Consider the following 14,784-nt stretch of genomic DNA (forward strand, 5'->3'; position numbering starts at 1 on the left):
AAAGTCTGTAATTTTAATTTTGAGAACTAAATGAAAACGTGTACATCTTCTTAGACAATGTTTTAATAAGAACATTTGCAGCCTAAAACAGCATGCTATGATTTATAAGTGAAATGAAGAGCAAGAAAGAATTCTACAGAGATCTTGTAACATAAATGTTCCTTCTGATATTTGCTGACTCAAAGCATCTACTCTTTTTCCCTTTTTCACTAGGATCAAGAGTAAAATACTAACATACCTGGTACATACATATTTAGTGAAAAATAACACCTTTTTTTCCTTTCAGACCATTTTTTCCAGTAGCATCAAGCTGCTTAACAAATGAAACGTCTCTGCAGTTGCCAAGTTACAAGCTTTTTAAAATGATTCAACAGATAGGGTGGCTGATCTTAATTTTATAAATGTAGTTAGTGTCTTTTACTTTCCCATATTGATCATACTAGCCTGTGAGTAAAAATTAAAACATTTGAAGCTTCATAGCAAGAGGAAGAAAGCTAATTTAAAAATGATGAAATTATCTCAAGACACCCCTCTACCTTGATGATGATTAACAGCATCTTCCAGTCTTATCCCAATCCTCATGGCACATTCTAAATGAAAGCACTTACAACAGCAAAATTGTGCTTTATAGGCACAGCTTGCTTTGCCAAAGATACGGGTTCAGCACATGCAGATGCTACAGCATTTACACAATAAAAATGCCTATGTTTAGTTACCAGGGTGACAGTTGTGGAATGTACTGAGGGAGAGAAATGAAGAAAAAAGTTTGACTACTGCTTTGAATTTTCTTGACAGTCACATTTTGTAAGTCCATTTAGTAATAAATCTTGAAAAAAAACCCATCACAAGTACATATTTTAAGTAAATTTAGAGAATTTACCTGGCTTCTGACAGAAATTTTATTTTCAGTTCCTGAGGAAGATCTTCTTTGCAAGTTTTCACAGCAACAGGAGTTTTATCCTTTAATGTTCCTTTATACACTTCACCAAAATTACCCTGAAATCAAGAGGGGAAAAATCATTCTAAGTAAACAAAATCTTCAAAAATCTCTAGAAAAAAATAATGCAGACATATAATGTAACTAGTATAGAACTTTGAAAAGTGCTTATGGAGTCAAATCAAGTTTTCTTCCAGTATCTGCCCCTAACAACAGCAGTTCACATGATATAGTACATCTGTTATACGGACACAGCGTATGAGTTGTAGTTTGACTTTGCTCGAAAGAGGGGAAAAAAACCCATTAAGTAATTACAATTTTTTTCATAAAATATCTTAGTAACTTTTAAACTCTACTGACAGTGATAGTTGTACTTTTTTATCTTATTCTTACTCCTGCACACCTTTGTTTTCTCACTATTGTATTTTGTGAATAGTTTTTAACTTGCAGTCTGTACAAGACCGAAAATTATCCAGAACACTAGGACAAAACACATGAAAATAACATTAACATTCTCACATACATAAGAAAAAAACCCCACAAAATAAGAAGAATGAAAACACTGAATTTATGGTCAATCTTGACCATAAATTAAGCCCACTGCAAAATGTATTGTCTTTTCTTCCTCCAAAAAGTTTGGTGATCCACAATTTCTTTAAACCTAAGGTCAGCACTGCTCTATAAAGGCATGTATGTAAGGCTTACATACTCCTTACATACTATTTGGACAAGACTTCAGAAAGCAGCTCCTCTTATAATCAGGCTTTTTATGTAGTCAACAACATACCCCCAGGGCATGTCGTTTATTTTTTTAGCTCTCACAGAAGAAAACTGAAATAATAAAGACCATGAACTCCATCAGATGTATTTTTTACTTAAATAAAAATAAAAGGAAAATTAGTTACAACACAAATTGAAGGAAGAGGGAAATTGTGGGGTATAAAACAAATCAATAGTATGGATGAAAAAAACCAAGTGAAAAAAACAAAAAGAAAACTGAAGATCTCATACTTCTAGTTAAGTTTTACATTTCCCAAAGAATAAGCACAACCTATGTCTGATTAATTTCCGCATGAATTACACATCAGTGTCCTAGTATCTGGGGCTGCATGTCACTTTAAAAAAAAAAGCAAAACTGCTAGAATTGTTTTCCTTTCTTTCCTGAGTGATGAAGATTTCGTACATCACGCAGCTGAATACAGCATTGTCAAAGATGACAGAAAAGGGAAAAACAAACTCAGATGGAAAACAGTAATGTGGTTCTAGTAACAAAGGAAGAAACGTAGGGCTAAACACATTTCCAGTATTACTTTCTATACCCTAGAACAAAGAGGATGTAGCTGGCAAGCAAGGCATGGGATGTATGACAGCCCTTCTAAAACAGCATTGCCAAAGGCCAGTACACTACCTCACATCTGAAATGGCATGAGGTCCCCAAAGGTAAGAAGCTGAGTCGCTCCCAACACACTTTTCCTCTATCCTTCTGGTCCTTCTGAATCCACCCAAAGCACTACGTAAGTCTTGAAAATACTCATTTCTTTATTTAATATATCAAATTCTTATTTTATATATAGATATGATTTTCATGTTCCTGTTATGCAACTTTCATTTTGTGAGGTATTGTAGAAAAATTACTGAGTAAATAAACTGGCCATTCACTCATGAGGTAAAGGAAAATCTTTGTCTTTTCTAAAGTTCATATCTCTTACACACTAAACTTTCATGATTTCTTCCTCATCTTTTCCAGACCACTCAAGATTTTATAGACTCCACTCACCACTGCCATGGTGAATGGCTGTAGTTTACTTAACATTTTGTCATATGGATGCTGATGATCCTGTCACTCTTATCTTTTTCAGTTTGACTACATCTTTTTAGAGATGGATGCATAACAGATTTATACCATGTTCCAAGAAAGTTTTTAAAGAACATATCCTTCCATAATCACTTCCAAGTATTGAGTTGTCTTTATTGAATGTTAAAAATGCTTTGTGCCAAAAACATGCAATATATATATGTAAATTCATTTAGTAAAATAATTGTCTTTACTCATCTACGCTAATTCAAATTTATTTTTGTAGCAAGTAAAAGCTTTTTTTATACCTGAAACATCTTTATTTTTCTCCCCTGATACTATTCTGTTTAAGAATGTGAAGCTGTCAAAGTACCTGCATTTTATGCAGACACAGCTCTCTCTTTCAGTAGATAATACTTTTTGTCATCTTACTCTGCCAGAGATTCTATCCTGGATAACAGAATTTTATGAGAGTATTTAATTCCCCCATTTCTTGAACTTCTCATCAATTCTCTTAGTGTGCATCACAGTAAGAAGGGAACTACGGCTTTTATTTGTCTCCTTCTCATTTAATCTTAGTTTTCAGTCTTTGGGAAATCTTTTGGAACATTGTGTCCAGAGTGGCACTCACAATGGTCTTCACAGATGCAAAGGTGCCAAAAATGTAGGTGAAGACCTTAACTAATTTTAAAGACTTAGAGCTCCTAAGCAGAATTTCTAAAGTACAAATTTATAAACTACACTATATAAGAATTAATTTCAATAAGATTGTGAAGTTACCTAACATTCATCAGTGAAGGAATGAAAGCAATCATACATAAGAAACAACCATTTGTTTTAAGAAATAATGATTTAGCCATCTCATTGTATGAAATCTTATACATAAATACACATTTACCTGTTTCTTAAAATGGTTTTATTTATATTTTGCAATAACATTTTTGTAAGACTATAGAAAGTAAAACAGCCACATCATGCTTTACAGAAATCTAGTTAGCTTAAAACCCTTCCAGAAAGGAAAAATATGTATGGTAGTTAAATACTTTCCGCACACACATTGTAACATTTACTAGGAAGTGTGATTTACATTTGTTTAAATCACAAGGCTGTCTTGTGTATTAAGGTAAAGAATTGATATAAAAATCACATACTACAGTAATTTAAAAGATAAGGTATACAGGAATAGCCTAATGATTACTGTACACTTATTCAAATGTTATTTAGCTCACTTTATTACTTACTTTGCCCAGTAATTCCCCCAGTGTGACATCTTCATGATTGAGAACCCATTTCTTATCCTATGAAAAGAAGAGGAAAGAATTTTTAATCCGTGCAAATATGTAAGATACATTTTCTTCTACTTCTCTCAGAAATGGAGTTGAAGAAGTTATTATATTCAGACCGCTCAATCACAAGCATGCCAAGAAGTTTTAAAGCTAAGCCTTTATAATTCAAGAGTTCAGAAAACTTGCTATAAAATAGTGAGCTATACCATATAGCAAATTTTTATTAGAAATTAAGCCTATAACATGACAGTATGTATGCAGATAAGCACTCAGCAAATTTTCACACTAGCTCTGGAAATTGGCATCTAGTATCCAGTTTTTAACAACTCCCCAAGTGAAAATAAGATAAGAAAACTTCATTTTGGTATACGAAACAATATTAAATCAAAATAATTCCCGCATTTCCCTCCTCAGTGTATATGAAAATGAAGTAATTTTTCCACTTATAAGCAAGACATATATTTGCATCTCTTGTATCTTTGCTGCTGGTTTGAAACATTACAGGCAACTACTTGAAAAGACAACAAATGCCAGTTAAAGTATTGTCTGGATGTGGCCCTTGGGGATATGGTTTAGTGATAATGGTGGTGCTGGGTTCATGGTTGGATCTAAGATGATTTTGAAGGTCTCCTTGAGTTGATTCTGTGATTCTATAACATAAAGCTTGAGATCACCTTAAAGGAAGGTGTTTTGTTTGTTTTCTTTTTTTTAACTGTGAAAATTCTACCTCCCTTTGAGAGGGGATTGGTACCTTTTAACAAACACTCCTCAAGGGCAGCACTGTGAATCAGCATTACTTCCTCTGGTCTACACAACCAGTGAAGTCTGCTGTCAACTCCTCAGGAAGGTGGAGGCTTGTATTAATTTATGTCTCACTCTTTTTCCATCAAATAAAACATTCAGCAAGTAACTCAGAGATTTTCTGGGTAACTAAAAAAAGGAAAGGAGCATAGAAGAATTATGCTGCACAGTGCACCTTGTAGGGAATTACAGTACTCCACATTTTTTGATGAACATGAATTCAGCAAATTAAAAGATGGGTGAGGATCATCGCTATTGCAATTTCAATGCTTTTTTTCTTAAGCACAATGTCACAAAATCACACAGACCATTGCTCTTGTACGCTGTTCACAGTCTACATTCTAGCAACTCCCTAAATGCCTCTATTCACCCAAACTTCCAGCACAGAAAACCTCTTAGCCTCATCACGTGAATTCCTGTACCACTTCACCATGCTGTATGATGGGATCCAACCTTTACCATTCCTTATCCTTGTGTGGGAATACTTGAGAGGAATTTCTCAATATCCACCAATTTATTTTTCTCCTATAAACAAGATTATCAATTAAAACTACTGCCTCACTGATCAAACATCATATGAAACATATTTTCTTCATCTCCTCCTTGTAATAGATATTTTTTGCTGACTGGATGTCTCATTCAGAAGCTGTTATCCTACAAACAGATAGGAAGTGCCATCAAACTGCACATTTTCCTTTAACAATGAAACTCAAACTGAAGAAAACAATTTGCAAAGAAAGCTGTAAAAAACCCCCAAATCACAAAAATTACTACTTGGAGGTATTAACATAATGTCTTTTAGCATTGAAATAAGTACATTAAAAGGCAAAAAGTTATAGAATTAAAATTTGATGGATTTTTTTACTGTTTAACTTTCAAGGATTCAGTAGTTCTGTGAACAATTTTTTGAATATATTGACAATGTGGCATTTCAAAAGCTTGTTTATGAAGAAAAAAATCCAATGATGATCCTTCAGAGGACTAATCAATGAAAATGGCACCATAAACTGGAATCAAATGATCTGTTGAAGGATTTGTTATCAGTGTATCAGTACATTAATCACTATCTGTAGTTTTTAGGAAAACCTTCAGCCATTCATTTTACCATTTTAACCCATGCATTACATTATCATAGTTCTGCCAGATTTTTCACAATCAAAGAATTATTCAAAGTTTGATCAGCTGTGTTTGATATAACCCCTGTTAAACTGCACCCAATCAGTTTCTTCAGCAGATAGTAAGAAAAAAATCTAAGAGAAGAGACACTGTCATCTAGATCATACCAGTGTACAATTCTGGCATTAAAAAAGAAACAAAAAAGAAACAAAATTTTCTAATTTGCAATGTGTTAGATATTCATTTAAATACTAGTTCAAAAAAATGTAAGTGGTTCAGATAATTGCCTTTCATTAATAAACTATAATATGAACAGCACAGTAAGGTGGACAGTAACAAGGATAAGACTTTCTACTTCAAGTATGTTGTCTCACTAAATCTATTTGAATTGCACTGAGTTGAATATGGAATCATTCAATAATTTTAGATAGCTGTCAATACTTAATAATAAATCAATAAGGCACACAAAGAAATGGATACATATTAGCATATCATAAAAAAGTTAATGTCATGTCTGATCATAAAGTTCTTGATCTCCTGTAAGTGCTTAATTCATCTACAGATTAATCACGTGTGTGAAAGACACTGAAAATTACAGAAGAAATGTGACAGTAAAATGGGACATAATATTCTTGAATGTAGGTATAGATCAACAAACACTTTAACACACATCAGTACAAGTCACAGATATTTTCATTTCAAAAGAGTTGCTTCTAAATCAAATAGAGCAAATCCGCCACATTTTCATACCTAATCAAACCAATCTGAATGACAGCAGACAGAACTCCTGAGACTATTGATGCCCATTACAATTCCACCCAGAAGGAGCCTGTTTATGATGCAGCTCTCTTCTTGTGACACTACTATAAATCTCTCTTTACTTTGTGACTGTTCAGATTTTTCTACTGTTAATTTTGGACCACAGAATATAAAAGCACTTTAAACAAATTCACTTAAAAAAATTAGCACTTGAGCATACTTGATTGTAATCTTAATGATATACCTTATTTCCAAATGGAATTACTTAAGAAATCCACAAACTTTACCACATTCTACTTTATTTCTGTCCTGTGGCTTCCCCCAGGAGAAACTGAATTACAGGAATGCCATAGCACAGGAACTGACTTGGCTCAGCTCTGACTAAGCTTCAGCGCAGCTTGGTAGATAACCCTTTATCAGACATGAGGAACTACTGGCAAAAGCATGGCTTTGAGCTTCTCTATGGAATAACACCTGGGAAATGATAAGATACCTAAAGGATAGAAAGGAATTTATTCAAGGCAGACAATTCTTGGGTGGGAAAAGAAAGATGAGCAAGAACCTTACTGAGACCGCTCTTATTAGTACATAGTTGTTTCCACTGCAGGCAAAGGAGTTCCTTCTTCCCTGGCTGGGAAAGGCATTACTGCCTTCTGAAGCCATATCCTCCCACCTACTTTGTTCAATGGTGTTACAGTTCCCTGATTATTATTCCTCATTAACTACTAAGTAGCAGGGCAAGTGTGTAGTTAGGGCTGGCTGCTCCCTGGGCTTGAGCAGCCACAGGGGACTCCCTGGTCAGCAGGATACCAGCCAGGACACCAGCCCTTTCCCCAACAGTCATCATACTGAAGGTTTATTTAAGCAAACAGTTTGCTATTGACTACCTTTCCAGACTTTCTCAGACTATCCGGTATAACCTGTTTGATTTCAACAAAGATATAAATTTTCAAAGAGGAGAGTTATTTCAAAAGTTAACTGTAACTCACAAAAAGACAAAACAGTAATTAAAGAAATAAAACCTGTAGGAGGCATATCCCAGGGATGCAGGGTGATGTATTCTGAGTCTCCAGGTAAAACACTGACACACATGGGCAGTGTGTACCCTACAGTGATTGGGTCCAGGCGAATCACATGCCCCCTGAGGGTATATAAAGGGGGTTTTTCCTTTTAATAAAGGATTTGGCTGTTGGACATCCTAACCGCTGGGTCGTGTCTTATTATATCATATTAATAAGCCATAAAAACCTTTACTGTCAAAAAGAATACTTAATCTGAAATTTTGCCTTTTATTTGCACAATAAAGTATTCTGGACATGTAATATTCTTTTTCTGGATATGTACTATTAATCTTAGAATGGTATTAAGTTTCATGGTTCCCCGGACCATGGTAAGTTTCAAACCCTGAGCAATCAGCAGGGAATCAATTGTTCATCAATATTGTCTTCAATGAGAATGCAGGTCCAGTTGTGTTGTGTGCAAGCCACTGAGTACCAGTATGAACAGCAGATGGTTGCTGTAGAAGATGCAACCGCATTTTTTTTTTCTGAGCTATGAGACTGAAATGTTATCACTATTACCGTAAATGTCTTCAAAATACAAGCTCAAGTCCTTAGTGCAGTTTTTCTCCTGCCTATCTCCCTTCATTAGGAGAAACCACATCAAAGAAATCACAAATTATTAAACTAAGAAGGCAGCTTATAAATTAGTTGCAGCTAAATTATAACAGCTTTCAATAAAGTGGAAAACATAACCAAGTGTTCAAATTCCCTCAGCATTATTTTTCTATAATTTTCAGTAACAACTTCAATCATTAAGAATTCTAAAATTGTACTTTTTCAAATTAACAATGAGCAGTAATGCAATTAAATACTGAACTTTTTAAAACAGACATTTTGGGAATTAGATATGAATTTAAGAGCCTCAGCTTAAACACTTTGTTCTAAAAATCTCACCATTTCTAACGGAAGAGAGAAAAGAGGATAAAAAGAAAAATGCCACCTGTGCTGTATTCAGTTTCAGAGAACCACCAAACAAAACCAAGATTCTTACCCAAACTCCAAAGCAAGATTTGTAAAAGAGGAAGAGGGAGAAAATCTCAATGAGGTTCCAAGACAGTATGAATAAATACGATTTCTATGTTATCATCACTGTTATTTACTTATCTCATGCTCTGTCACATTATTTACTCTTCCTAGTTCAGAAGGCAGTATCTCTAGCAAATTCTGTCACTGTTTTTCATCTTAATAGTAGATGTAACAAAAGCAAAAAAGGCTAAAAAAACCCCTCAGTTGGTTTAGGGAGCCCCAAAATGAATTGATGAAAACCAAACATGTTGCTTTAAGAGAAATGAAAACATAAGACTTTGCAGCCTCAGAATCTACTTGGACACAGCATGGGGCATTAACCAAAAAGCTAAACATCCCTACCCTTTCTCTGAGGAGAGGACATTAACCCTTAACATTTCCCTAAAATAACCCCAAAAATAGAGGGATTTTATCAACATCTCATGAATCTAGTGCATAAACAGGCATGATGTTTCTTCTTGTAAGCAGAAAAAAATGCATCAGAAAACTACTTTGGGAAGTTGCATTTGCTCTCCTTCTTCCAAGTTAAATAGAAAATATCAGTAGTATGAATTACTGCAGCTAAGAACTATTTTCCCACAACAACTAAAATGGAAAGCTAATCTTTCATTTTCGGTATTAAGGAGAATTACAGTAAAATTCTTTTTACGGCTATGAAAACCAGAGTCACAGACAATTTTTATCACATAGGTATTCAAATATCACTTATCAGAACTTGATGAACCAGAGGAAAAAAAGAAGTGAATAATAGCTGTGTACATGTAGATAGGCCTATCAATGGGGGAATGAGAAATGATCTTTTTAGAGAAGTAATATTTTTGACATCACCTGTGCCAGTAGACCTAATGTTCATATCAATTTCATGAGTCATAAACTATGTGTTTCAAGTCCTTCAGATTAAGTACGGAAATAAAGGTAGCTGGTAGAAAAGATTTTTCAAAAGAACAAGTAAGTTTTACAAGAGGGGTTTTGAAAAACCTCACTGGCAACTTCTTTAAAACTGTTTCAGAATAAAGATTCATGAGCTGTAAAAATTGTTATAGAAGTTGCTTTGCATATTAAGCCACACTGATGAAACTCAATGTGAGCTGTAAAACAGAATAATAGTGCAGACAGGTTTAGCTCCTTGGAAAAAGTACTATTTTATCTGACTTCTTACTGTTAGGTAAAAAAAAACACTGTGAAGTTCAACCTTTCTGCTAAATCAAATTGTAAATGGCTATAAACCAAGAGGGTAGAACTGAGATTCAAAAAAGCTATTATGCAAGGTGTAAACTGCAGAAGTGACCTCAGATTAACTGCACAGCTGTTCTTCGAGCAATCTTACTTAAAGATCAGTAGACAAAATGACTGTAGAAGTCAATATACAGTACCAGTTTTCCTCACTTTTTTTTGGAATGATGTGCAGTATTTCTCTTATTCAAGAAAGGGCTAGAAAGATGCTGAGGATATTTGACGAAAAATAAAGGAAATAGAGAAAAATAGAGAAGAAAGAAGAAACCTGAGGAAGAACATGACATAGAATGTGAAATCTTAGAGCACGGGAAAGAGAAAGTCAAGTTTATGTCAAAACCATGATATTTCAAACATTTTAAAACACACAGAATTCCTCTGGACTATAAAGTCAGCTCCAAAACCTAAGTACTCCGCAAACCAAATATACGCAAACAGAAAAATTATCTGCCCTGGATCAGATATGCCTTCCAAAACTAGTGACAATCTTCTGTACACTCAAAGGAAAACAAAGCTGTGTGATAACATAGTTTTTCATTTAAACATTTCTTGTGATTAAAATAGACAAGAATGGAAAAGCAGAGTCATATCATGTGTACACAAAAAAAAATACACTCAAATGATTAAAATAGGCTAAAATATTTTCACACAGGCACAAACACATTTTTACTTCCACCCACATATGAAGAGGTATGTCAGATGGGGTAGGGAGACTACAGATGTATGCAAAAATGTCCAAGACAGTCTCCTTGAGCTATGTAAGATACTTAGCCACATACTTAGTTCCATCCTGACTTAACTTTAAAACATCCATTGTTTCCAGTTAGATGGTTTCTTTTCCCCGGGAGGAAAAATATTTAACTCATCCTTTTGGCAACATCCACACACTAAGGTAAACTCTCTGCCAGACTGTTCCTTGATATACCCAACAGTCCTTCAAAAATAATTTCTAAGTTAGAGTGGTAGGCATACAATACCTTCCAAACTGCTGCAGTTCCACTTTAGAGCTTCCACCAAATTATTATTTGTGCAAAACAAAACCCAAAGATCCTTTGTCCTATCCTTTCCTAGCCACACCTGCTCATCTTGCACTAGGTTTCATAATCTTCAGAAAACATGTTAAAACCACTGGAATGGAAGTAATCTGTCAAAATTTCAAATAAACTTCTATATTAGCTAATTTTTGATTGGGAAAGAGCAGGGAAAAGGCAAAGCCACACAGAAAGAAATCTGTAGCCTTAATTGATGAGATTTCAGTGTGAGTTCCAGTAAGCTCTGCCTCCACTCCAAGCAAGACAGATGATGGCATTGAGTCAGAAATCATACAACATTACATAGATGTCAACAGTTCAAAAGAAGCATGCTGCATTAAGATTTTATATCAGATGCACATAGTTCTTCAACGAGATATTGTTAGCTTCTCACATACCACTAACTCATTATTCAGAACAGCAAAATCGCTGGAAAAATCTCTTGGTGGCAAAAAAAAAGCCATTCAATGAAGAACACACAAAGGGAAGTGGTACAGAAATGGCTCTGCTAAATATTAGCAGATTCTATTACTATTTCTGTAATCTTCTGAATGCTGTATTCAGCATATTTTTTTTTCTTCTGTATTAACGACTTTAGCTAGACAAAATTTTCCTCTGTGGTCTATGGCAATCAACTCTTTGCTGCTGCAGTCGTTTTGGCTGGGGTAATTTTGTTCACAGCAGCTAGTATGGGGTTATATTTTGGGTTTACATGTTAAATTAGTCCCTTGACAAAGATGATTAACACATGAAGCGATCTTTATGGCATGCATGCGTACACAATCTCCTCTAGAATTAAAAGATTCCAGTGAAGGTGAATTTTTTTAAGCTTTTCCCAGGAATTCTAGCAGGCTGTACAAGACATTAGGAGGGGACACAGCCAGGACAGCTGACCCCAATGGACCAAAGGGATGTGTCAACACCCTGTAACATATGGCATCATGCTCAGCATATAAAGCTGGGAAAAAAGAAGGAAGAAGACACGCAGAGTGACGGCATTTTTCTTCCCAAGTCATGGTTACACGTTATGGAGCCCTGCTTTCCTGGAGATAGCTGAACACCTGCCTGCTCATGGGAAGCAGTGAATGAATTCCTTGTTTTGCTTTGCTTACATGTGAGGCTTATGCTTTTCCTATTCAACTGTCTTTTCCTCAACCCATGAGTTTTCTCACTTTTACCCTTATGATTGTCTCCACAATCCCACTGTGGGGGAAGTGAATGATCCTCTGTGTTCAGTTGCCAGCTGGGGTTAAACCACAACAGTTGCACCTTTTCTGTATCTTTTGTATCCTTTCTTAAAACTCAAAAATCTGAGAATTAACTACACAGCATCCTCCTCAGTGTGTCACAACTCTTTCTGAATAAACTGGCCCACAATTAAGCAAACAAATCTACTATTCATGCTCTCACAAACAGATCTTCTTGAGAATTCAGACACAATTACACACATTTGATGTATGCACCTGATTCAAGAAAGCCATACCCTTCTTAGCCTGTAGCTGCTTTTGTGTGTAACCTTTGCTACTGCACAGCTGAAATGTCATTTCACTCCTTTTTAACATCTTGTTCCACTTAAACTGATAGACACTAAAATACTTTGAAGCAATCATAAGCTACTTCACAGTACCCGACTGCGCATAACTATAATTCTACAAGGGAATTTAAGAGCTCAGACACTCATTTTTGCTCTTAATCTACACTGTGTTTTTTGACCTGTGAGAGCTTATGTTCAATGTAGGTTACATACTTGCAGCCACATCCTATGAAAATATTGCAAACTGACTGCACAAGTAGAAACAGGAAGAAGAATATCATTAGAGACCTACAAGAAGTTTATAACTAACAATTTTACAAAAAATAATTATTATAGAATATTTTAATTCCAAATCTGAGGAAGCAGCCAGAATCCAAAAAAACCCAGGATGTTACTTCAGCAGAAAAGGTGTTGCAATCATACACAATTCTAATACAATTTTATTATTGTGCTATATTAACATCTGGTTATAAAGTTTCTGACAAAAACACTGAAAAGCCACAGTGCAAAGCCCCAGTTTTTACAAGTGTTCCACAAGGACTTACAGCCAGAATGTTACACAATATAGACAATCCTTTGATTTTCAAGTGTATATACAAAATGTCAGCAATAAAATCTAGTAAATCTAAATAATCTTTGACGAAGTATGCTTTAATCAAATGAGTTTATTCTCCTAGTTACCAGACTCCTCTGAAATCTTTAATTTAATAATTTTTTCCTCTTCCTAACAACATACCTACTTTTCTTTTTTAGTAAGAATGAATGGCTTAAATTTTAGTTATTTTTCTTGTTTCCTACTGTTCCAGTTGCGTTTGAGATAACTCCTTTTGTTCAATTTGCACCCCACATAGCACTATGGCATTCTATAATTTTTTTATAAGAAAGCAGTACAGAAACCAGGAATTCACGTGTAGCCAAGGTGCCCATTTAATATTTCTAGAACAGAGACTTTTCTTTAAGAGATTGGTCAAAAAATACATTGTGTTTGCTAAAATGGAATTCATCTACTTGATAAAACATTTTTTTTTCTAGTTTTGAGCATAATGTTTACCCCCTTTAAGAGTCTTATCTTCCAATTTTAATCTAAACCTGATCACGGAAAGAAATACCAGAAAGACAAGACTGAACCAGAAACACTGATTAGACCAGATGTTTAAAGCCATGGTCTTCAGAAAAAAAAGCTACAAAACACTTTGATCACTATCAAGACTATCAAACAATCTTTGTTACTCTTTGAGCCTCCATTATTACAATGCATTTTAATGAGAATTTTTGAGAAAATAAATCCTTTTCATTTTGAAAGTAGTCAATATACCTGAAATTATACATGAATTTGATTTAGGACTTTGCTACACAAAGAGCAAATTATTCTCCTTTTTCCCTCTTCTCAACAGGATGACATGCCTTGACAAGAATAGGCCTCCATTAAGAACAATGCATTCATTTTGTTACATGACAGAAATATTGTAATCATTTCTGCTACAAAACCTGAAAAGCAAATTCTGTAATGTTTCTCTAAATTCTGAAATGCACTGCTAGTATTAAGATATGAAATTCTGTACAAATGCCAATAGCTGCAGGCTATTGAATCATTTATTTCATATACAATAAATAAATCCATTTTGTGTAAGTACATCTTTTACATATTATAAACACTCACTTCCAAACTGTGAGTTCAATTTTCTTAAAGAAAATACAGATTTATTTCATCATTTCAAAATGCATGTAATTAGACTTTAATTAAAATCACAAGAATTGTAGCTTTGGGCCAAAAATCAACACACAGAGACCATGACCGCCAGGTGCTTGTCAGCATTCCTACAGAATACGTGGCCAAAGCCTTTGAGTATCATGCAGGTAACTCAGATATCCTCTTTGAAGCTACAAATCTAGCCAGGGTAGAGTTGCAAAAGTGAACTTCAGCTTGCTTTGGCAAAATAAAGCAAAGCCAAACGAAACACCAGAAAAATCAACCAACACTAAGGGGAGCCAAAAGCCAAGAAAACAACTTTCGGTTACCTTCGCATGGATAAGTGTATGTTAACTAATTATTAAGGGAGTCATTGTCAGTTCTGTGATACTACTAAGAAGCTGAAACATGAAGCATATAGATTGTTTATGTTTCCCATCTTCAAATTGGTTCAGTGACTGAAAAATTAGGGTCACATCAGATTTTTCTGAGTGCATTTTCATGAAAAGAACCTC

At 34.7% G+C, this 14,784-nt stretch overlaps 1 protein-coding gene across 4 annotated transcripts in view; it reads right to left on the minus strand.

The window, feature by feature from the left end:
* Positions 1–14,784, minus strand: part of FER (FER tyrosine kinase) — a 156,173-nt gene that overhangs the window by 56,659 nt on the left and 84,730 nt on the right. For all 4 annotated transcript variants that reach the window (XM_064641023.1, XM_064641024.1, XM_064641026.1 and 1 more), the window contains exons 14-15: positions 3,974–4,030; positions 881–996 (exon numbers count right to left, since the gene is read on the minus strand). In XM_064641023.1, the coding sequence (XP_064497093.1) occupies positions 881–996; positions 3,974–4,030 (173 nt within the window). The remainder of the gene's footprint in view (positions 1–880; positions 997–3,973; positions 4,031–14,784) is intronic.

The sequence above is a fragment of the Pseudopipra pipra genome, chromosome Z (genome assembly GCF_036250125.1).
Source record: "Pseudopipra pipra isolate bDixPip1 chromosome Z, bDixPip1.hap1, whole genome shotgun sequence".
Taxonomy (NCBI): domain Eukaryota; kingdom Metazoa; phylum Chordata; class Aves; order Passeriformes; family Pipridae; genus Pseudopipra; species Pseudopipra pipra.